Source organism: Ranitomeya imitator, chromosome 2 (genome assembly GCF_032444005.1).
Source record: "Ranitomeya imitator isolate aRanImi1 chromosome 2, aRanImi1.pri, whole genome shotgun sequence".
In the NCBI taxonomy this organism is placed as follows: domain Eukaryota; kingdom Metazoa; phylum Chordata; class Amphibia; order Anura; family Dendrobatidae; genus Ranitomeya; species Ranitomeya imitator.
The window spans coordinates 467,751,102-467,775,196 of NC_091283.1; the positions used below are offsets into that span (position 1 = coordinate 467,751,102).

A 24,095-nucleotide genomic window follows, 5' to 3' on the forward strand; every position below is an offset into this window, starting at 1 on the left:
CCTGATTCAGGAAACCTCGCTGGTGATTCAGCAATGGGGGAAGTGTCTGCTGCTGGTTTCTATCCAGTCTCTTCCTGCCTATCACGAGACATCGCCCGTCCTTCACCATGTACAGACATGTCTTGCTTTGTGCCCTCATCGCCTGGGTTCATGGGGGGCTCTACTTTCAGGAGGGTCAGCACTGCTATAAACCAGTATCCAGAGGCAACTTTGGAGTGAGGTAGGTACCGCAGCCAGGTCAGTAGATGAAGAGAGAGAGAAAAGACTTCACATACAGCTGTTGTAGAACTATAAGCCCCGGCTTACCCTCTAAAGGACTACTCAGATGCAGCTGTGGTAGAACTACAAGCCCCAGCATATCCTGTATAGGACTTCTCAGATACAGCTGTGGTAGAACTACAAGCCCCAGCATATCCTGTATAGGACTTCTCAGATACAGCTGTGGTAGAACTACAAGCCCCAGCATCTCCTGTATAGGACTTCTCAGATACAGCTGTGGTAGAACTGCAAGCCCCAGCATACTCTGTAAAGGAATTATCAGATGTAGTTCTACCACAGCTGTAGCTGAGAAGTCCTATACAGGAGATGCTGGGGCTTGTAGTTCTACCACAGCTGTATCTGAGAAGTCCTATACAGGATATGCTGGGGCTTGTAGTTCTACCACAGCTCTATTTGAGAAGCCCTTTACAGGATATGCTGAGACTTGTAGTTCTACCACAGCTCTAAGCCCCAGCATCTCCTGTATAGGACTTCTCGAATACAGCTGTGGTAGAACAACAAGCCCCAGTCCCCCTTTATCATAGTAATGTTCCACAAAACTTTACAGTTTTTCTGTGTTTTTTGTGCCCCTCAGACGGGCGATACACATTAGTGTAAAGACAGAACGGTGACAATATGGCCGAACACTGCAGTAGAGGCGCCTGTTCTCTGTTATCAGCCGGACTGTGCAGTGCTCGGTGTGTGATCCTCTGCCCTATGATAATGGTGCTGCACTATTAGGGTGTGTGGCCCTTTAATCCTCAGTCTCGCAGAGGCGTATAGTGAAATAGTGGCGGTTACCAATATGAGTGCACTTTTCTAGTAAATGAGTGTGATGATCCGCTAAGTGCTGGAAACGTGAACGGCGACGGCTAACCTCTCACCACGGAAAGATGACATGAGGGACATGTAAAGGGCACCTAACAAATATTCAGACACTTCCTCGGGTATAAAATACCCAGAACCGTGATTCTAGAACACAATGACAATAAGCGGCCGCACTATTAATCGGTGCGGTCAGCGAGGCAGGTGACACGTTTCGGTGTGGCAGTCAGGCTCACAGTGGGAAGATTTTTCCAGCTCTCCGACTGGTAGTGATTCCTTTTGTGCCCCTTAAGTCCATACCTTATACTGGTGTCAGGGTCCCTTTAAAGGGGTCTCATCATAGCCATCGCTAGTGTATCTGATCAATAGGGATCTCTGGCCTTTAGATCCACCTGATCCCTAGGCAGAAGGATCCATGGTACTAGGTAAAGTCCCATTGCCGATGTTCTACGACATGTTGCACAATCCAAAGAAGCACTGAAAATAAAGCATTTTATATTGTTACACCTGAATGACTGAAGCTAAGCTGCAATGCCACACACAGCCTGCTGACAAGTGTGGCGCTGTTTTAACAAATCATACTTTTCTGTTTTCTAAAACTCCAGATGGCAAAATAGTTCTCTGGCCAGCAGCCATCTTCCCAATCAAGGTTTTTTTGGTTCATGCATGGAGATCAGCTGCACGGGGGGTACGGTAGCTGCTTATCCCCCAGGGAAGCAAAGGATCGGACAGGTTTTCATTAATCAGTGAAACTTTAGTGGTCAGCAGCAGCTGCCGGTGGGATCTGTAGACCCCGCTGTATAAGAAGTGCGGACGTCTACAAAAATGGAGTCACCGGCCAGATTGTGTAATAATCCGGGCGTCTCCGCCAGTGATCAGTGTGCAGCTCTTAATGGCACTTGTTCTTCTCCAAGGTTCTTATACATACTTCACACTCCAGAGACTTGGATGCCAGAAATTCCTCCAGCAAATCTGTGTTACTTCCCGCTAGAGGACATTTACACCTTCCCTTTAAAGGGGATTTCCTCTCATCATAAATGGCTAAAATTGAAAATTTCTTGTAATAATTTATTAAAAATCATGAAAGAGTTAGTCTAAAAAGTTGTGACTTATGGCATCAATTAGTGATGAGCAAACGTGCTCGGATAAGGTGTTATCTCAGCATGCTCAAGTGCTAACCGAGGGTCCTCGGTGTGCTCGAATAATGTGTTCATTTTGTAGCATATGCTTTTTCTTGCACCAATCATTGACTTACGTATAATTTTAGCCCTTTCTTTGCCGCAGCTGCTGCAGAACATCCTAAGGATTTCCTCGGAGATCTGTATGCATTTCCCGTAGCTTTGCTCTTGCATAATGTCACATTCTTATAACGTGAGCCCACATATAATATAGTAGAGACCAGGTAAATAATCATGTCCGTGACTTATCATATCCGTCTTCCTCTTCTACAGGACCTACCCACGTCCATATGAATACATCCCAGTGAAAAGTCTGCCCAAAGTCTGGGACTGGCGGAACGTCAACGGCACCAACTATGTCAGCTCCACCCGAAACCAGCACATTCCACAGTACTGTGGCTCATGCTGGGCACATGGGAGTACAAGCGCTATGGCCGGTGGGTTCTAGTAAACTGACCAGTGCTCCCAAGGCCACGTGCACACGGTCAGTATTTGTAAGCCAAAACCAGGAGTGGGACAATCAGGAAAAGTATAATAGAAACACGTTGCCACTTCTGTATTTATCACCCACTCCTGGTTTTGGATTACAAATACTGATGTAAAATACTGACCAAATACTGAGGTAAAAAAACTGTCCAAAAACTGAGGTAAAAACTGACCAAATACTGAGGTAAAAAAAAACTGACTAAATACTGAGGTAAAAAAAACCTTACTAAATACTGAGGTAAAAAACTGACCAAATACCGAGGTAAAAAACTGACCAAATACTGAACGTGTGCATGTGTCCCTAAGAGGAAGAAAAAAAGAAAGCTCAGTCCAGTTTCTTGTAATGACACAAATTTGTTGAGTTTTCTCCATCTCTTTGGCTTTTGCTGCACACATAGTAATAACACGGAGCTGCGCTGCACTGTAAACCTTAGGATTAACGTGGCAGTGGTCTTACGTATATTAAGTTCCTGCTGTTACAAAGGGTTTCTCTCTCCAAACTGCTGCTTTGTCCTCCATGCTTGACACTTTACCTTTGTTCGCTTAGAGAAAGTCAAACTAAACTCATCCAGAAACTCAGTGCCGTTATCATTAAAAGGGGTATTCCCATCTCCAAGATCCTGTCCCAATATGTAGTAGGTGTAATAATAATAATATTAGGAAACACCTTCAATGAGAAATGTAGTATAGTTTTTCTGATTCGCTGTGTCGCTTACCCCATGTGCAGGGCATTGCAGTAGCTTAAGTATCCATGGTTACAACCACTTATAGAGTGACAGTTAGTTGTTGGTGGTCATAACGATGGATATGTAAGCTAGAGACATAGCAAATCAGAAGAACTATACTATATTTCTAATAGAAGGTATTTGCTAATATTATTATACCTACTACTTGGGAGATGGGAATACTCCTTTAAGGTTCGATAAGTAATTAAATTGCCAATAAAAACAAGCTTACACGGTTACCGTCACACAAAACTAGGGGATATGAGCACATTTATTTACTATAAGGAATAGTTTCAGGGTTTTCTACACCCTAGAACTGAAGATGATATTGGTTCTCTTTCAGACCGGATTAATATTAAGAGGAAAGGAGCGTGGCCTTCAGCTTACCTGTCTGTGCAGAACGTGATAGACTGTGGAGAAGCAGGATCCTGTGAGGGTGGTGATCACGGAGGAGTGTGGGACTACGCCAGTAGGCATGGCATCCCGGACGAAACCTGCAACAACTACCAGGCAAAGGACCAGGGTAGGAGGACCTCATCAGCAGGGTGACCTCATCAGCAGGGTGACATGTGTCCTTCAGAGGTCAGCCGTATGCTGAATTCGGACATGCGTGGAACACTGATACGTACCGCGATGTGAGGCTTGGCCGCGGGTCTCTTGAACCACACTTAACAGCTACAGGCATATATGAGGCTGTTGGGTTTGGTTAGGGAGCAGTGATGGGTCGTTCGCGACTGATATGAGAGAAAGAACCAGCTCCTTGCTGGGAATGATGGGAGCTGGCACCCCCGTAAGTGCAACTAAATTCTCCGAATGGCTCTCACTGTGTGTGTTAATTTCATTCATCTTCAATGTTTGCTCACCTACGGTAAACACACATTTAATAGAGATCCATAAGAGTCGGCTCTTTATGGTGAGCGGAGCCAAGTGATCCAGATCACCAAAAAGAGCCAGACTGCCCGTCACTAGACCTGAGGCCAGTCTATAAAGTACACAGACGTCTAAACTGAGCCTTAGTTCTGGCGGATTATCAAGAGTGACTTGCATCAAATTGTTTTCCAGCTCCATGCTATTCTCTCGTTTGAGGAAGGGCGTGAGGCCGCCCTAAAATACCCTCCTAAAATACCATGAATTTGCTTTACATCGGTTATTATTATAATGGGGCACACACAATAGTGATCCTGCTCCCTACAGTAAAAAGGGTGTCAACATTAACGGCCTAGCCCTAGGATTAATGCGGGTGCACCCTCCAGGACTAGCTATCAAGGTCCCACTCTGACGCATCCCCCCCATACATCTGATCGTCCATAGAGGACCTCTATACAACATTTTAATTTTTCCCATACAAGTATTTAGGAAGGAGAAGCGGCCCCTTCATTGCGCTGATCCGTGAGCTTCTGGAAATCAGACGCCTCAACGATAAAACATTAATGGCGCATCCTACAGATATCAGTGATGAAGTCTTGCAGAACCTCTTTAATTCCCCTATGACGTTGCCAAACATAGTAAGCTACCTCAATACCAATAATAGTCCGGACTGTTATGATCAGGTGACCTTGGAGCAACATGAAAACTTTCACTGGAGTAGGTGGTAACTATACTGACCGCAAACCCTGATCTTATCACCGCAACTAGAAGTAGCCGTGGGGTGTACCTAACAAACCCTAGACACCTCGACACAGCCGGAGGACTAAATACCCCTATAGATGGAAATAGGAATTCTACCTTGCCTCAGAGCAGAACCCCAAAGGATAGACAGCCCCCCACAAATATTGACTGTGAGTAGTAGAGGAAAAGACACACCCAGGCAGAAAACAGGATTTAGCAAATGAGGCACACACTAGCTAAATAGGAAAGGATAGGACAGGATACTAAGCGGTCAGTATTAAAAATCCTTCCAAAAAATCCACAGCAGAAAATACAAAAACGCCACCATCTAACTAAAGATGTGGAGTGTATATCTGCATCTCCAGAGAATCCAACAAGACTGAGAAAACACTGACAAAGACTAAGCTGGACAAGAGAAAAACAAATGAATAGCACAGAATATAAGCACACTGCATGTGTGCCACAGAAACAAAAACCAGACACTTATCTTTGCTGAATTGACAGCTGAGCAGGAGAAGCCAGAAAGAGATCCAACACTTCAGAAGAAACATTGACAACTGGCAAGGACTAATGAATCCTGCACACCTAAATATCCCAGTCAGAACTGGCCAGGACTGTGACTCAGAGACAACTGCATTCCCACCTACAACCACTGGTGGGAACCCAAGAGCAGAATTCACAACACCGGACCTCCCTAGAATTGCCAGCATAGCAGACAATGAGAACGGTGGTAACTGCAGTGCCAGTAAGCGCCCCTAGACCCCCCCCAACCACAGTGCTCCTATATATTACATATAGACAGTACACGATATTTATTTGTATTTTTTTCACACTAGATTTAAATGATTTAACATATTCTATGTGACCATACATTAGACCTTCTTTACAGATCTGTCTGTGGGTGTAACAAATGGCTGCAGCTGGAGCCTCCCCCCACCGCTATCTGCAATAAAAGCCGCCAGCCCTCATTATCTGTAAGGTGTCAGAAGAACCCTTGTAATAGTTATGACCCCTGCAATTCCCAACCTTTCTCATTCCTGCGTCTTATTTCCATGGAATCCAGCATAAGGCTGTGTGCACACGATGCAGATTTAGTGCAGATCTGCTGCGTTTTTTTCTGCGCAGAAACGCTGCAGATCTGCACTGTGATGTACAGTACAATGTAAATCAATGTGAAAAAAAAAAATATGGGCACATGGTGCAGAAAAATCCGCTCAGAAAGTGCAGATTTCAAAGAAGTGCATGTCACTTCTTTTGTGCAGATCTGCAGCGTTTCTGCACCCCTCCATTATAGAAATCCACAGTGGTAAAATCCGCATCAATTCCGCACAAAAAATGCACTAAAACCGCAGCAAATCCGCAGGTGCGGATTCTGCCAGGACATGCGGATTTTGTGCAGAAAATTCTGCACCTCTTTTCTTACGTGTGCACATAGCCTAAAGCTTCTCATGAGCGCTCTGCTCAGTTATCGCTAAACATACAGCAGAGAATAGAAATGGTGCAGAAAGCAAAATAATACATAACGTGTATGTAGCCCCCCGTAACAGTCGTCTGCGGGAGCAGGAATCAATTCTACCATGTTATTTCTTACTCTTCAGAGTGCAACAAGTTTAACCAGTGTGGCACCTGCATCACGTTCGGCAAATGCTTCAACCTCTCCAATTATACGCTGTGGAAAGTCGCTGACTACGGCGCGGTCAGCGGGAGGGAAAAGATGATGGCAGAGATCTACAAGAATGGACCGATCAGGTAAAAAAATGGCACCTTTCACTATGCCAATGGCTGTAACCGACCAGAGGCTGAGGCAGCACCATGCTGAGATGTTACAATAGAGGTCCCTTTAGGCACCATGACATAATATCAATGTATAAGAGAATATGGAGCTGTATAACATCGACAAACCTGCAGCTGGTTGGTGATCATATATCTATGTAGGTGGTCAAATGTAAACGAGCGCTTACACTAGTCATGTCTAAAGATGCATCAGCTTTATCACACAGCATGAACCACCATGAGAAATAGTGTGCCTTTCAAAAAGGTTTTCTGGAGACGTCCAGAGCTGCTAATAAAGATCATGCTTTGCCCCCTCCAACCTGCAGTACACACAAGTGTCATGCTCCGCCCCGACCATCCCTAGGCATAAGTGTCATGCTCCTCCCCGACCAACCCTAAACATAAGTGTCATGTTTAGGGTTGGTCGGTGTGGAGCATGACATGCCTAGGGTTGGTCAGGGCGGAGCATGACACTTATGCCTAGGGTCGGGCGGGGGCGGAGCATGACACTTATGTTTAGGGTTGGTCTGGGCGGAGCATGACACTTATGTTTAGGGTTGGTCTGGGCGGAGCATGACACTTATGTTTAGGGTTGGTCTGGGCGGAGCATGACACTTATGTTTAGGGTTGGTCTGGGCGGAGCATGACACTTATGTTTAGGGTTGGTCGGGGCAGAGCATGACACTTATGTTTAGGGTTGGTTGGGGCGGAGCATGACACTTATGTTTAGGGTTGGTTGGGGCGGAGCATAAGTGTCATGCTCACCCCGCTCAACCCTAAACATAAGTGTCATGCTCACCCCGCTCAACCCTAAACATAAGTGCATGCACTAGACACAACCTTGTCATACTCTACTCTCCACTGCTACACTTAGACATAACCATTTTACATAGAACATTTATTTAATTTTTGGTAAACGAGTCATTTGTACATATCGTTATTAAGCATGCAGATTTAACACTTGTTGCTTTCTTCAGCTGCGGGATAATGGCTACAGAAAATCTTGATGCCTATACTGGGGGGCTGTATGCCGAGTACCAGCCAAACCCTATGGTGAACCACATAGTCTCCGTGGCTGGATGGGGCCTAGATGAAAATGGAGTGGAGTACTGGGTGGTTCGGAACTCCTGGGGAGAGCCATGGGTGAGTACTGTATCTGGTACGGCATGTAATAGACCGCCAGGGTCCTAGCATTGCACCTGCAAGCAGGAGGTGCAGCTCTAGGACTGCTGTGAATGGCTGGACCAGAAATTCTAGGTAATTTACAATACAGCCCATGTCGGGGATTTGAAAAATTCGGAGGTCTGTAGTGTTTGCCCCTAAAACTAGAAACCACAGTCAGGACTTTGATTATTACTGCTCCCAATGTCCCAATTCAGAGACCCCACTGGTGACATCCTTGACAAGGCCATGCCTCGCGCAGCACCATATGTCCCAGTAAATCTACTGCTCCTGCCCCACTGCAATCTTTATTTCCATAGTACATGGGCTGGCATTATGTAGAAAACATTAAAAAAAAACACACAAAAAAACCCACTTTTTCTATAATCCTATATTACACAATTTTTACTACTTGACACAAGGCAACTTCTGGCTATGGGCTGTCTCTAATATTGACTTGAAAGGGTTTGAGCTGCAATACCAGACTCAGCCTGTGGACAAGAGTGGCGCTGTGAAAAAAGGGAAAAAAATTTATACAATTATACAACACCCCTTAAGGCCGATTTACATAAAATAATCATGGTTCACATATACATTCTTAGGGGCTTTAGCAATAATAGTCACACGTGTTGTACATCAATGATAAAACTACTTATTCATCGGTACTCAGGGTGAGAAAGGCTGGCTGCGAATTGTGACAAGCACATACAAAGGAGGCCAGGGAGCGGACTATAACCTGGCCATTGAGCAGGACTGTGTTTATGGAGATGTAATAGTGCCTTGATGACTACAAGATGGACAAGGAAGGCAGAATCTGCTGCAATCTGCATTTACCGCCTTGCTAGGAATGGGACAGTCTGCAGAGTCCGAGAGAACCACGGTACATCACACAACCGCATCAGCACCACAGGGACTGGAGCCCGATGCCGACAAGACATCTTCTTTTATTACCAAATCTGTTGTATAGATTGTGATTTTTACCTGTACATCGCTGTATTTTCATAGAGTGCAATAAACTGACCGCCGGCCATGTAATAAAACGCCAACAAGGACAATAATGCGGGAGCACAAGTGCCCGAATAGGACACATGCTGAGAACGTGGTCTGTGTGTGACGCAGTAATGATTCAGGAACATAATTAAAATCTGTTATTATGTAAAAAGCTGGAGAATTTCTATTTATTTGCAGACCGGCTGCGCACAGATACAGCCGAGCAAAGATTTGCCCCTGGCTCGTCAGACCAGGACGGTCATTGCTTCCTAAGCCCCTGGGAGTCACTTGCACTTAGGCTGGTTTCACATTTGCGTTTTTTGCCGCTGCGTTTTAGCGCAAAAAAAGCATGCGTTTTTTTTCCCCTATATTTAACATTAAAAACGCATTCGTTTTTTTTGCATGCGTTTTGCCGCGTTTTGACAACGCATGCGTCGTTTCTATGCATGCGTTTTGTTGCAGAAATGCAACATGTAGTACCGTATTTTTCGGACTACAAGACGCACTTTTTCCCCCCCAAAAAAGGGGGGAAAATGGGGGGTGCGTCTAATAGTCGCCATGCAGGCTTACCGTGGCGGCAGAGGAGGCGCAGTAAGCGGGGTCCCTTTCTCCGGTGAGGTGATGCAGAGCGTTTCATCTGCACACGCGTGGCCTCAGGAAGATGGCCGCGCCCACCGATAACAACAGGATTCACCCGGCTCTGCTGCTTACCGGGCTGCTGCATCACCATACCGGGGAAAGGGACCCCGCTTACTGCGCCTCCGCCGCCACGGTAAGCCTGGGACCCCTCTCACGCCATACCTCTCACCACACCTCCTGATACCAGCACCTCCTCATCCCAGCACCTCCTCATCCCAGCATCACCCCACCTCTGCCGCCACCTTGCCTCCTGTGACCCTGCTCTGCCACCGCCAGCCCTCAGGTAAGATACTGTAAATTCGGACAATAAGACGGACCCCCATCTTATAAAAAATCTTTTTTTCTGCAATTTTCACCCCAAATTTGGGGTGCGTCTTATAGTCCGAAAAATATGGTAATTTCTAGCGGCGTTTTTTTGCCACAAAAAAAAACCGCATGCTTTTTTTGCGGCAAAAAAAGTATTGCTGTCTATGTAAACGCATGCGTTTTTAAGCACATGCGTTTTAATAGAAAAACACAAGAATACACACTGATAAGCCACGCCCCAACCCTAAGGGTTAGGATCCCTAGGGTTACTAGGGATCCTAACCCTAGCTATTTCTGTTTATAGTGGGTTTTCTAGATGAGTTTGATGATTGGCAGCTGTCCCACACTTCTCATCATGCGTTTCAAAAACGCAAACGCAGGAAAAAACGCATGTAAACGCGTCAAAACGCCGCGTTTGTTTTAAAACATGCAAAAATGCATGCGTCTAAAAAAAAAACGCAGCGTTTAAACGCGTTTTTTCACATGCGTTTAAAACGCTGCGTTTTTAAACGCAAATGTGAAACCAGCCTTACAGAGTCCCCTGCGATGTGCAAGTACCATGAAATATGAGGTATCGACCCAATAGGCTCTGCGCCCTGACGTGTGTTTCGCTTGCGCTTCTTCACAGGGCAATAAGTACAATAAAGACATACATCCGGGTGCAAAGAGTTATTTTATCCTGATGGAGTGTGCGGGATCTATTTTCTCGCTGCATCATTTCTCTATTATTATCACTCATAGAAAGGTATGAGGAGGCCACAGGATAAGTTCCACTGTTAAAACACACACAGTAATACCTCTCTAATAAGGCACATCTTTCTCAGCATAAAAGATGCACAAACCAAACGTGTACAATAAAATGTATTTATAAAAAAAAAAAAATTCCAAAAGCAAATACCATAACAATGCATTTTAAAAAGGGCAGGGAAAGTATATACATACACACACAAAAACAGAAACGAGAAGATTCCTCTCACGCCCCGTGAACGTCCTTTGGGGCTGGTCAGTGTATCATAATGAATTTGGATTTGCAGTGAGCTGAAATAAAAAGAATAAGTGAATGTATAAGTTCAATGGGGCTGGTCAGATATGACTTTAGTCAGATGTGACATCATTTAAAGTGTATCATCAGAAATATACCAGAAATCGGCCAGACGGTAAGGCTAATCCGTCTTCTAATTTCACTTGCCTTCCCTTGCTCTTTAACCCTTTCATGACCTTGGGATTTTCCGTTTTTCGCTCCCCTCCTTCCTAGAGCCATAACTTTTTTATTTTTCCATCAATATGGCCATGTGAGGGCTTATTTTTTGCGGGACAAGTTGTACTTTTGAACGACATCATTGGTTTTACCATGTCGTGTACTAGAAAACGGGAAAAAAAATCCAAGTGCGATGAAATTGCAAAAAATGTGCAATCCCACACTTGTTTTTTGTTTGGCTTTTTTGCTAGGTTCACCAAATGCTAAAACTGACCTGCAATTATGATTTTCCAGGTCATTACGAGTTCATAGACACCTAACATAACTAGGTTCTCTTTTATCTAAGTGGTGAAAAAAAATTCCAAACTTTGCTAAAAAAAATAAAATAAATTGCGCCATTTTCCGATGCCCGTAGCGTCTCCATTTTTCGTGATCTGGGGTTGGGTCAGGGCTTATTTTTTGCGTCCCAAGCTGACGTTTTTATTGATACCACTTTTGTGCAGATACGTTCTTTTGATCGCCCGTTATTGCATTTTAATGCAATGTCGCGGCGACCAAAAAAACCTAATTCTGGCGTTTCTAATTTTTTTTCTCGCTACGCTCTTTAGCGATCAGGTTAATGCTTTTTTTTATTGATAGATTGTGCGATTCTGAACGCGGTGATACCAAATATGTGTAGGTTTAATTTTTTTTTTAATTGTTTTATTTTGAATGGGGCGAAAGGGGGGTGATTTAAACTTATATATATATATATATATATACAAAAACAATAGAAACAGCTGGACAGCACCACTGCCAGGAAGAACAAAGTGGGAACCGCTCACCTGTGCTGAATAGGCCAAGATATCTGATCCTGGGTGCAGAGCTCCGCTGGAGAAAAGTCCATGTAATGTTCCCAATACGAAGAAAAAAATGGAGCGCACTCGCCGATCATGCTGTGCAGGTCTCTTTATTCGAACGTAATGTGATACATCTTCACGACCGGGGGTGCGGCGAAGCTTGACGACGGCCGTTTCGCGCCTATCTGGCATAGCCTCCATGGGAGGCTAGAAGCTGGCGCAACTCGATTGGCACAGCTACATGGGAGCGATCATCAGATCACTGCTATGTAGCTGAATTGCAGGCTTGCTATGAGCGCCGACCACAGGGTGGCGCTCACAGCAAACCGGCATCAGTAACCATAGAGGTCTCAAGGACCTCTATGGTTACTCTGCAGAAGCATCACTGACGCCCGATCATGTGACGGGGTCGGCGATGCGCTCATTTCTGGCCTGATGGCCGGAAGCGCCAGTTAAATGCCGCTGTCTGCATTTGACAGCGGCATTTAACTAGTTAATAGCGGCGGGTGAATCGCGATTTCACCCGCCGCTATTGCGGGCACATGTCAGCTGTTCAAAACAGCTGACCTGTCCCGGCTTTGATACGGGCTCACCGCCGGAGCCCGCATCAAAGCGGGGGTTCTGACCTCAGACGTACTTTCCCGTCCGAGGTCAGAAAGGGGTTAATCATGCTCACATTTGCCCTCACTGTTTTTGCTCCACTAATCCTCACTCTCTTTCACTAACCCCAAACCCCCTGCACCCTCAAACCACATAACTATCTCCCCTCTCTCCCACCCACCCCCTTGCTTCATCTGCAGACCTGCTCCTTAACCTCAGACCTTTCCTACTAAAATATAATATAAGCCGATCACTCTACTTCACCCACCCGCTTTCCCTCTGCTCCTTCTCACTGCTGGCAACATATCCCCCAATCCTGGCACCCCCTCCCCACCTCATATATTCCACTAATCCTCACCCCTATAATTCTCACACTAAGAGAAACTACCGCAATCCCTCACACTTAAAATCTGTGCCACTGACCCCCACCCCCCTGCTTCCTCTCTCTGGGGCACTTTGGAATGCCCGCTCTGTCTGCAACAAGCTCCACATGGTCCATGATCTCTTCACTTCCCGCAACCTTTCCTTCCCGGCACTCACTGAGACCTGGCTGACGCCCGATGGCACGGCCTCTCCTGTTGTACCGAGTTACGCTGGCCTCCAATTTACCCACACTCCTCGCTCTGGCAACAGACATGGCGGAGGAGTGGGTATCCTTCTTTCTAAAAACTGTTCCTTCAACCCTATCCAACCCCCACCCTCCCTTCTTTCGAGGTCCATTCTGTCCGTATCTACTCTTCCACTAATCTCCAATGGCTGTCATATACAGACCACCTGGCTCAGCCACTGCCTTCATTGACCAATTCTCCACCTGGCTTCTTCACTTTCTCTCTGCTGACATGCCCACCATCATAATGGGTGACTTTAATATCACTATTTACACCTGCCAGCCAGCAGCCTCCAAGCTCCTGTCCCTTACCTCATCCTTTGGACTTACTCAGTGGTCCTCCACAGCCACCCACACAGACGGACATACACTAGACCTCATCTTCACCCGCCTCTGTTCCTTATCTAATCTCACAACTTCTTCCTTCCCCCTATCTGACCACCATCTACTCACCTTCTCATCCTTGTCCTCCTCACCACCCCCCCCATGTCCAGCCACTACCACATCCTTGCAGAAACCTTGTACAACTAGACATTCAAAGACTCTCAGACTCTCTCCTACCCCTGTCCTCCATATCTTCACTCCACGACACAGACTGCGCCACCGCTTTCTATAACTCCACCCCCACATCAGCCATAGACTCTGTCACCTTTCTCATGCATGGCAAAGTGCGACAAAGCAATAGGCAACCCTGGCATAACAACCTCACCAAAAAAACTCCAACAAGCATCCAGGGTCGCTGGAAAAAAACATGCCTGCCAGGCGACTTCACTGCTTTCAAACAAGCTACACTTGCCTTCAAACTAGCCCTCACTTCTGCTAAACAGACCTATTTCACTAACCCTGTATATTCATTATCATACAACCCAAAACAACTGTTCAGCACATTTAACTCTCTCCTCTGCCCACCACTGCTACCTCCAACTCCCCTCATCTCTTCTGAGAACTTTGCCACCTACTTCAAAAACAAGATCGACCAGATAAGGCAAACTTTAACTGTTCCACCACCCCAACCACTCCATATACCTGACCTCTGCCCCTCCCTAATAACTTCCCTCTCCAACATCACTAAAGGAGAACTTCCCTCCTTTCCAAATCACACCTCACCACCTGTGCACTTGACCCCATCCCTTCCCACCTGCTCCCCAACCTCACTAACACGCTCATTCCAGCCCTAACCCATCTCTTCAACCTATCGCTATCTTCTGGTACCTTCCCCTCTGCCTTCAAACATGCCACCATCACACCCATCCTCAAAAACGCTAACATTGACCCAACTGCTATGCCCAGCTATCGCCCCATATCACTGCTCCCGTTTGCTTCAAAACTCCTTGAGCAGCATGTTCATGGTCAACTTTCCTCCCACCTCTCATCTAACTCTCTCCTTGACAACCTCCAATCTGGCTTCCGCCCCCACCACTCCACCGAAACTGCTCTGACCAAAATTACTAATGACTTACTCACAGCCAAAGCTAACAGACAGTTCTTCATCCTCCTCCTTCTGGATCTGTCCTCTGCTTTCGACACAGTCGACCACCTCCTACTGCTACAGATCCTCTCTTCCCTCGGCATCAAAGGCCTTGCCCTGTCCTGGATTGCCTCATACCTTTCCAACCGCACATTTAGCGTTTCCCACTCCCACACTACCTCCTCATCCCGCCCGCTCTGTTAGAGCCTTGAGGGACTCAGTCTTAGGGCCCCTACTTTTTTCCCCATCTATACCCTTGGCCTAGGACAACTCATAAAGTCCCATGGCTTCCAGTACCACCTGTATGCAGACGACACTCAGATCTACCTCTCTGGCCCAGATGTCACCTCTCTGCTGTCGAGAATCCCGGAGTGTCTTATCAGCCATATCCTCCTTCTTCAATTCTCGCTTCCTAAAACTCAATGTAGACAAAACCGAACTCATCATCTTTCCCCCATCTCACGTATCCCACCTACCTGACGTATCTATTATGGTAAACGGCATCACGCTCTCTCCCGCACCTGAAATCCGCTGCCTCGGGGTAACTCTCGACTCTGCCCTGCCCTTCAAACCGCACGTCCAAACTCGTGCCACCTCTTGTCGCCTCCAACTCAAAAATATTGCCAGAATCCGTCCCTTCCTCAGCCCACAATCTACTAAAACTCTTGTGCATGCCCTCATTATCTCCTGCCTCGATTACTGCAATACCCTCGTCTGTGGCCTTCCTTCTAACACACTCGCACCCCTCCAGTCCGTCCTTAACTCTGCTGCCCGGCTAATTCACCTCTCTCCTCGCTACTCCCTTGCTTCACCCCTCTGCAAATCCCTCCACTAGCTCCCATTTCCTCAACGAATCCAGTTCAAACTACTAACACAGATTTACAAAGCCATCCACAACCTGTCCCCTCCCTATATCTCTGAACTAATCTCCCAATATCTTCCCTCACGTAATCTCCGATCCTCCCAAGATCTCCTACTCTCCTCCACACTTATTCGTTCCTCACACAACCGCCTCCAAGATTTCTCCCGAATATCCCCCATCCTCTGGAATTCCATGCCTCAACACGTCCGACTATCGACCACCCTCGGCTCCTTCAGACGGAACCTGAAAACCCATCTCTTCTGGAAAGCCTACACCCTGCAGTAACCATTCTGCCGCCTCACCAACCACCCGAGCTGCCGCCTCACCAACCACCCGAGTTGCCGCGTCACCACCACCCGAGCTGTTGCGTCACCACCGCCAGAGCTGCCGCGTCACCACCGCCAGAGCTGTCGCACCCCCGACCTTTTGTCTCTTCCCCATTATCCCATAGACTGTAAGTCCGCAAGGACGGGGTCCTCTCCCCTCTACCAGTCTGTCATTGTAAATTTGCTTACTGTAAACGGTATCTATAACCCTGTATGTAACCCCCTTTTCTCATGTACAGCACCATGAAATTAATGGTGCTATATAAATAAATAATAATAATGTTAGGAGTTAGTTCACACTATTTGCATAGGAAAAGTGGATGAATCTAAGTAACCGCTATACAGTGCCACCTAGTGCTCACAGTGATAAGTGCAGGTAACAGTACACAGTCGACAGGTGCCACCTGCTGGCCAGCAAAATATAGATGAGCAGCAATAATAATAATCATCTTTATTTTTATATAGCGCTAACATATTCTGAAGCGCTTTACAGTTTGCACACATTATCAGCAAGTTCTTACCTATAAACTCTGTCACCGGATCATGTTCTCCTTCTGTCTTAATGGTGCCAGCTATACTTTCGTTTTCTAGGATGGGAAGGAAAAGCTGCACAAAGTCTGAGGTATAGGGAGGCGCAATGACATCCAGAACCTGGAGGGGAAAATGGCAATTAAGACATGGTAATTAAGATGGGGGATGGGCTGTGGATCATACAGATAGAGCCCACCTCTGTCACAAAGTATCGTATCAGAGAGATGTCAGTGTCAAGCTTCTCCAGGCATCTGCGGATGTAGGTGACAACAGGCAGCACATACCCCCGGCTCAGCAGGTGAACCATCCTGTCCAACAGCGTCTTCTTCAGCTCCATCTACTCAGAGACAAATGACAACTGAATACAGAATTCTGCAGCCTTCAGAGCTGAACTCTCCCAATAATATTTGAAAGCTTAATATTTCCTTCTAAAAATCTATTAATTATTCTCTGTATTTTAGGTCTCGGAAGCAGAAGTGAGCAATGACAAACCCTGTAAAAGTGCATGTGTCAGTAAGATTTCACCCCCAAACAATTTATATCCACATGTAACTCTTTCAAAGACAAGTCCAGCAATACCTTTACATGGTCAGTCCGTTCCTCCATTACTGAGAAGTCCAGAGTTTGCACTGATATGCAAATGAGGCTGAAGGACTATGGTAGATCTGAAGCCTCTGTCACTCCAGCTCTATTCCTCACCCAGCGCACACACCTTCTGCTTGACTGACAGCCTTTATGGTGCGAGACTCCAGACAAACAAGCCATCAATCAAGCGGGAGGAGGCCGTGCTGGGCAGGGAATAGAGCTGAAGTGACAGGCTTCAATTATGGAAATGTGACGGGAGAATTATGGTATATCGAAACGCGGATTTCTCAGTAAATATATTGCTGGACTGGTCTTTGAGAGAGCTACGGTACATTACACCTAAATGGTTTGGGTGGTGAAATCCTGCTGACAGACTCCCTCTAAAGGGGCTTTCCCTTTAAAAAAAAAAGAGGTCCCCAAAAGTTTTTATCTTGTAAAATATCAAACAAAGCATAATCTCAGCTTCACGGGACACAGCGCCTGCTTTCTGCACATCACTGCTGCAGCCAATCACTGAGCTCAGCTAACAGACGAGTAGAACACCCCTTTAAATAAGACCCTATATTCTCATGACATATTTGGTTTCAGAAATGCATCTGAAGTCTACACGGCCGCCATGCAGGCAGCCCACCCTGCAGTCTCTTACCTGCTCCATGACGTCTAGCTGCGAGTGCTCGGTTTCGAAGAGTTTAATAAGTAGCTGCAGGACTTGTGGGTGTAGAAGTTGGTGACAAGTGCTGATCTACAAGGACGGTGACAAAACATGGAAGAATTCAAATGTGGAAATACAATTCCTTATCGCATAAAATTAGTTGGAATTGTCAGTCCGTGGTGGCAAGTTTGTCTGATTGCTTTCTATAGTCAATTTCATGGGTAAAATCCTGAAACCGTGGTGTAAATACACCAATGGTTTTTGGTGCACTCGCCTCATCCAGCAGGGCCAGGTGTACAGGTGTATGATCCGTCTGGAGCTGGAAATACCGAGGTTCTGATACCGTCCAGTCCACCCACTTCAAAACACCCATTGCTACAACTGGGAACCTGTGGTGGAAGCAAGAAACATTGACCAGTTTTGGACCAGTAGCCATGTCCACCATTCTAACGCAGCAATCCCATCCCATAAGCCGTGCATCATCTCAGCCTACCTGATACACTGATACAATGTGCCAAGCTCGGCTACAAGCTCCGAAGCGCCCTTGTTTTCATTGCAGCACAGATTATGGACAGTCTCGATTGCTTTGGATGTGGACTTCAATTCATCTTTATTAATATTCACTCTTTTATTCTGCGGTAAATAAGACAACGGGATGATCTGACGATTTTACACCTTGATTCAAAAGGATAGGTCTGCAATACTAGACACAACCATGAGTAAGGGTGGCGCTGTTCCAGGAGAAAATTGTATTTATCTATTTTTTTAAATCATCTGCTTTTTCTTTTTCAAAATTTTAGACAACCCATTTTATCTCATGCACAGGAAAGCGTAAATGCAGAGTACGCCGTGATCAGGCTTCTCCTATCCAAGTAAAGGCTTACCTTTTTCCATGTCTCTACCACACTGGCAGCATAAGCCAATATATGGATGTATTTATGCTTGTGGTCTTGATTTATCTTGGCTCCGGGTTTGAAGAGCGACTGCATGAAAAGATCCAGGAACGCAGGAACACGGATCTGAGAGAGGAGCAGATTTAGGAAATATGGACAAGTTACGGCATATATTAAGGAAGGGGCAGTGTGGGCATAGTAACAGAAAATATACAGAAATACATTCTGCATGAGCCATCTTGTAAGTGATGGCCAGAAGCCCAAGGACTGATCCACTGATGACATGACGTATACATATAGTGTTCTGGTCAATAGAGGAGCCCCTCATCCTCACCAGCTCCACGGGGGGAGAGTCCATGCTTGTAAACATCTTGTACAGGACAGTAATGTCCGCAGGGTTCAAAGCGCCTTTGGATAACATAGCACCAAGTGCCTGGCATGCCCGAGGGTAGGAGGCAGCGGTGCCCAACGCAAGAGTGATCTGACTGGCGTCATGGCCCCTGGGGAAGAAAAAGTCTACGTAAAATAATGTAATACTCATGGGTCGTATTGACAGTCCTTATGGGGATTCAGCTAGCAGCGAGCCTTTTTAGGGCAATAAAAGTTTTATATTCATATTTCTATATACCTAACATGTTAAATGCCGCTGTCAATCTCTGACAGTGGAATTTAACACGATCGCGCTGAAAACGCGTCACTAACAGTAATTCTGGCCAGGGGTGCCCAAACTTTTACATGCCACTGTATATCTGAAATAAATCTATTAAAAGATTACGTAACCATTCTTACTTTTCATGAGCAAATCTCTGCACCTCTTGTGCAATCCTCCGCATGGCAGATCCTCCCTGCTCCTCTTGCGCCAATATAGACATGATGGCTTGTGCAAACAAGTAGGTGTGCTCTCCGTGACAAACCATTTTCTACGAGACGAGACAAAAAGGAGAATGCTTAAGTGAAGGCAGACGCCATGAATGGCATTGCAGTGCTGAGAGGAACATACAGCAAACTCAGGTAGGTTTTTTTCAAGGTTCTCCTCTCCTCCATCAAGAATGGTGGCCAGTGATGTACGAAGCACCCTGGAGAAGACCTCCAGCTGCTGGCAAGCAGTGGAGACGCTGGTGATTTCTCCTTGGTACCCGGCATCAGAGATGAGCTAGGAGACAGTGCAGGATGAGGATTTATCCGTTAGCGGTAAGCTGCGTCACACGAAGCAGTAATTCTCCGTCACTCACCTTCACTGTGAAGTTCAGCATCAAACAGTCTGGATGCGCCTCGGCGAGCTTGTAGAACAGGTCCCTCCATGTGGTGTGTGCAATCATCTGCTCCAGCCACGCGGGGGTCTGCAAATCAAAGTGGGAGCAAGGCGTTATCAGAGCATGCTCCCATGCTAACCGAGTGTCTTTGGCGTGCTTGAAAAATATTTTCAAGTCCTTGCATCTGCATGTCTGTTCGACAGCTGCAACACATGCAGGCGCGGGGACTCGACCATATTTTTCGAGCTCGCCGATGTCACTTGCTTAGCACCAGAGCATGCTCACATAACGCCTTATCTGATCACGTACGCTGATCACTAATTATTACCTCTCCTTCCTCTGTAAATATGGAATCTGCTTTTCTCGGCTCAAAGTGTTTAATCAACAGACTCTTCAAGTGGTTTTCCACCGTCTCCTGGACTTGTACTGGCTCCACTCCTGTAACACAATATATGGAGAATGACCTTCTCATACAAGCCGCATAGTAACACGGACACTTAAAGGGGCTGTCTCATCAGAGAGAACCTCTACCAAAACACATCTAGTCAGTAGCCTGGTCTGACATCACATCCCACAACTGAATGGTCCCCCGCTCTGCCATCACAATTCAGCCACCATACCCCGTGGATGAATAGTGCCCACCCTGCCATCATGTCCTAGCCTTAAGGTACCGTCACACTAGACGATATCGCTAGCGATCCGTGACGTTGCAGCGTCCTGGCTAGTGATATTGTCCAGTGTGACAGGCAGCAGCGATCAGGCCCCTGCTGTGATGTCGCTGGTCGGGGAAGAAAGTCCAGAACTTTGTTTCGTCGCTGGATCTCCCGCTGACATCGCTGAATCGGCGTGTGTGACGCCGATTCAGCGATGTCTTCGCTGGTAACCAGGGTAAACATCGGGTTACTAAGCGCAGGGCCGTGCTTAGTAACCCGATGTTTACCCTGGTTACCATCGTTAAAGTAAAAAAAACAACCACTACATACTTACCTACCGCTGTCTGTCCCCGGCGCTGTGCTTCTCTGCTCTGACTGTGAGCACAGCGGCCGGAAAGCAGAGCGGTGACGTCACCGCTGTGCTTTCCGGCTGCCCGGCGCTCAGTAACCCGATGCCCCGCGCTTAGTAACCCGATGTTTACCCTGGTTACCGGCATCGTTGGTCGCTGGAGAGCGGTCTGTGTGACAGCTCTCCAGCGACCAAACAGCGACGCTGCAGCGATCCGGATCGTTGTCGGTGTCGCTTAGTGTGACGGTACCTTTACTCTACTGCAGGTCCCAATAACATAACAACTTTTCTACTGGACCCAGACTTAACATTTATATTATTAACCCAATATATTCTCATCTCCGCACCGGGACCAACTCCACCAAGTGACAATGACCGGTACCTGAATGGATGAGCCATTCTGCCAACAGGTTGACGGTCTGTGCTACAGCTGCGTAATTCTCAGAGAGGAGCTGAATGACGTTCTCCGGAGACCCGCCTGCCTGGAAATACCTGCACAAAACAGAATCAGAGCTCGCTCACACTGCCGTATACTCCATCAGGCGAGGGAATCGGCCCGATATTAGCACGACACAATCTATAGTAACCAAGTCCCAAATAAAATACACATTATTTTGGTGTTTAATGGCCACAGATGTATTTAAAAATCACATCACTATAACAGTAAGGGCTCAGTCACATGTCCGATTTTTCTACATGTGAGAATAACAAACCAATCAGTCTGATCAGACCTTGATCACAGTCTGTAGTCCGAGTGTCATCCAATTTTCTCCTACGTTGAGGAATTTAAAAAAAAAGTCTCCATTCTAACAGTCCATGAAAATCGTATGACTGTTACCTGAGTGAGGTCCAATTTTTCATGGACCCATTGACAATTTTGATTTGACCCTCGTATCAAAATGGGACATGCCTGCGATATTTTTTTTGCAGATGACTCGATTCAAGGAAAAAATAAAATCAGACATGTACACAGCCCAATAGAATATCATAGGTTGGAGAGCATAGGTTTTCCTCATGGACCAAGTGAAATAAATCAAAGCATACATTACTTTTGTTGCATGTTGGATGAGGCTCGATCATTTAAGTCTATGATGGTGCAAAAAACAATAATCGGATCACATAGGGATCATCTGTACTGCACCCAATTTTTACTGATACATTGCGATTGTTAACCTGTTTGATCACGTACGTTGTAAACTGCTGATATATAAAACCTATCAGTTTGATCCGAGTGTCATCCGATTTTCTTGTATGACACAGAGTTGCAGCACAGGTATGGAGAAGATGGAGGACTCCATCTTCTCCGCCCTCGATTACAATTAAATAATTGCAGGCCTGCACTGCCCCATAATATAACATGGGGTATAGTGGCATCTGAAAAAGCATCATATAGCACTTGGCTGTGTTATACACCAGTGTGGCGAGCTGTAACGCTAACAGAATGTTTTAAAAAAAACACCACATTTACCATAAAATCCTGATGTAAACAATAGGTGATTTTCTGATAACCGCTTCCCTTTGGGGTAGGGTCACGTGGCCGTTTACACTGGAGAAAACGAAGGGTCGGATTACTCTGATCAGACTTTGATCGGAGTGTCATCAGCTTTTCTTGGGAAAAAAAAAATCTCCACCTTCTCTATTCAGTCGTTCTGTAAGCCCCATACAATACCTTGGGTATGTGAAAACCATAGCGCTCATCCGATATAAGCGGTCGTGTACACGAGCCCAGAAGATGATCGTAGACGCAAATCTTAGATCTGCTACTCTCAAAAACCAGAAGGAGCTAACATGGAGTCGGCTCTGATGTACCTCTTCAAGGTGTTGAATATGGCCGGCTCCATGATGTAGTCACGACTGGACAGCTTCTGCAGACATTCCTGCTGCACCTCGGCGTCGTCCTCCGCCTCTCCATACTCTTCATCCTGCCGTATAACAGAGCAGGACAGAAGTCACTGACGCATCGGGGAACAGATTTCTTCACAATCAAGTGACAGGGGAACTGCTTGAAATGACAGTGTAGATATCGGGGGCCACATCAGGTTCCCTGTGGGCTTCCCCCATACACATGCATGCTCAGTTCAGCCGAGCGTACATTGGTTCGGATTGGGGGAGACGTCGCTGTCAGGCATCTCTTACCTCCACCCGATTCCTCTCTGCCCCCAAAACCTCCCATCTGGGAAGAGTCAGGGGTCACTAAATATACATGGAGGGAGCTGCTGAAATGGGTGGGCTCAGCCAAAATGTATCTAACGTGTTGGGGGCCTTTAAAGGGACACTCCATTTCTGATTTCAGGATGTATGCTCTTATTAAAGGGTATTCTGAGCTGAAGACCTTGATGGGATATTATACCGATCGCCCCCCATCACACCCTAGAAGTGCTGCTATTTTGGCTGTACTCTGACCCAGCACGTTCCCCCGAGTATTATTATGGTACTACAAGTCCCAGCAACACACACATCAGTTCCTATGAGCCTCAGGAGGAATAAGTGCAGACTCACCGCTCCTCTCTCCTCCCAGTCCCCAATAATGGTCCCAGAGCTGACCCCTCCGCCACTGCTGCTCCCTAGGAAGTATTCGGGGTCCATCTCCTCTTTAGGGGGTCTGCAGCTTCCTCTATTGACTTTCCGCAGTTTCCAGGCGCAATAAGATGACCTATGTTTTTTCTCCCGGAAGAGCATAGGGAAGATAGCATAGAACCAATCTGTCCACTATGGAGGCGGCGGCGGCCATGTTTGTGAAGACCAGCCGCCTGCGGGAGAGCGAACAGGACCCGAGTACTGGACGAGAGCCGCCTCAGTCCAGCCGAGAAGGGGCTGCACCCGGCTGTGGCATTTACCAGCACCAGGCCCAGTCTGGTTGCCATAGGAAACAGCTGCTCTTCTTCCTTGCACCAGTTCATATAAATATCCAGTCGCCTCAGATTTCAATATCTCTTCTTGCTGTCAGTAAATGGAAACTCTCCATCTGTCTGAAGGGGATATCTCCTAGCATGTGGGAAGCTTATGCTGCAAATGTTCTCCCTGTAAAGCCAGGTTCAGACGGCCATATTGGAAATCAGGCAAACTGCAAATAGCGGAGCTGTTAGGCCGGCGTCACACTCAGCGTATAAAAATACGGTCTGTAATTTACGGCCGTAATACGCAGAAAAGTCCCCAAAATAGTGGTCCGTATCTCCTCCGTAGGCAGGGTGTGTCAGCGTATTTTGCGCATGGCATCCTCCGTATGTAATCCGTATGGCATCCGTACTGCGAGATTTTCTCGCAGGCTTGCAAAACCGACATACGGACATACAATGGATCCATGTTCTCAAAAAAATCGTAAAAACATAA

The 24,095-nt window shown here is 46.5% G+C and overlaps 2 protein-coding genes across 3 annotated transcripts; one reads left to right on the forward strand and one right to left on the reverse strand.

Annotated features, from left to right (window-relative positions):
* Positions 1-25: 25 nt before the first annotated feature.
* Positions 26-9,176, forward strand: CTSZ (cathepsin Z). Its single transcript, XM_069751230.1, has 6 exons — positions 26-220; positions 2,535-2,698; positions 3,816-3,995; positions 6,679-6,829; positions 7,831-7,996; positions 8,685-9,176. The coding sequence occupies exons 1-6, from the start codon at positions 108-110 to the stop codon at positions 8,796-8,798; spliced, it is 888 nt and encodes a 295-aa protein (XP_069607331.1). The 5' UTR covers positions 26-107; the 3' UTR covers positions 8,799-9,176.
* NELFCD (negative elongation factor complex member C/D) lies at positions 7,996-23,435 on the reverse strand. 2 transcript variants are annotated; one of them, XR_011318351.1, is made up of 16 exons: positions 23,265-23,435; positions 22,575-22,687; positions 21,148-21,257; positions 20,092-20,201; positions 19,743-19,850; positions 19,511-19,663; positions 19,300-19,430; positions 18,845-19,010; positions 18,502-18,636; positions 18,111-18,250; positions 17,892-18,006; positions 17,612-17,707; positions 16,577-16,717; positions 16,371-16,500; positions 10,892-10,987; positions 7,996-8,523 (listed from the first exon to the last, which is right to left on the reverse strand). XR_011318351.1 is itself a non-coding variant. In XM_069751229.1 (15 exons), the coding sequence occupies exons 1-15, from the start codon at positions 23,349-23,351 to the stop codon at positions 10,953-10,955; spliced, it is 1,770 nt and encodes a 589-aa protein (XP_069607330.1). In that variant the 5' UTR covers positions 23,352-23,435; the 3' UTR covers positions 10,800-10,952. The 2 variants fall into 2 exon arrangements, 1 of the variants encoding a protein (XP_069607330.1); XM_069751229.1 differs by lacking the exon at positions 7,996-8,523 and having other exon boundaries at positions 10,800-10,987.
* Between the last annotated feature and the right edge of the window lie 660 nt (positions 23,436-24,095).

Excerpts from the sequence above, each read along its gene's own strand:
- CTSZ (XM_069751230.1), top strand. The coding sequence starts at position 108 with ATGTACAGACATGTCTTGCTTTGTGCCCTCATCGCCTGGGTTCATGGG. Across the intron at positions 2,699-3,815 it reads GAGTACAAGCGCTATGGCCG|ACCGGATTAATATTAAGAGG; the intron begins GTGGGTTCTAGT and ends GTTCTCTTTCAG. Across the intron at positions 6,830-7,830 it reads TACAAGAATGGACCGATCAG|CTGCGGGATAATGGCTACAG; the intron begins GTAAAAAAATGG and ends TGCTTTCTTCAG.
- NELFCD (XM_069751229.1), bottom strand. The coding sequence starts at position 23,351 with ATGGACCCCGAATACTTCCTAGGGAGCAGCAGTGGCGGAGGGGTCAGC. Across the intron at positions 20,202-21,147 it reads AGAATGGCTCATCCATTCAG|GAGTGGAGCCAGTACAAGTC; the intron begins GTACCGGTCATT and ends ATTGTGTTACAG. Across the intron at positions 10,988-16,370 it reads TCCGGTGACAGAGTTTATAG|CTCACTGCAAATCCAAATTC; the intron begins GTAAGAACTTGC and ends TTTTTATTTCAG.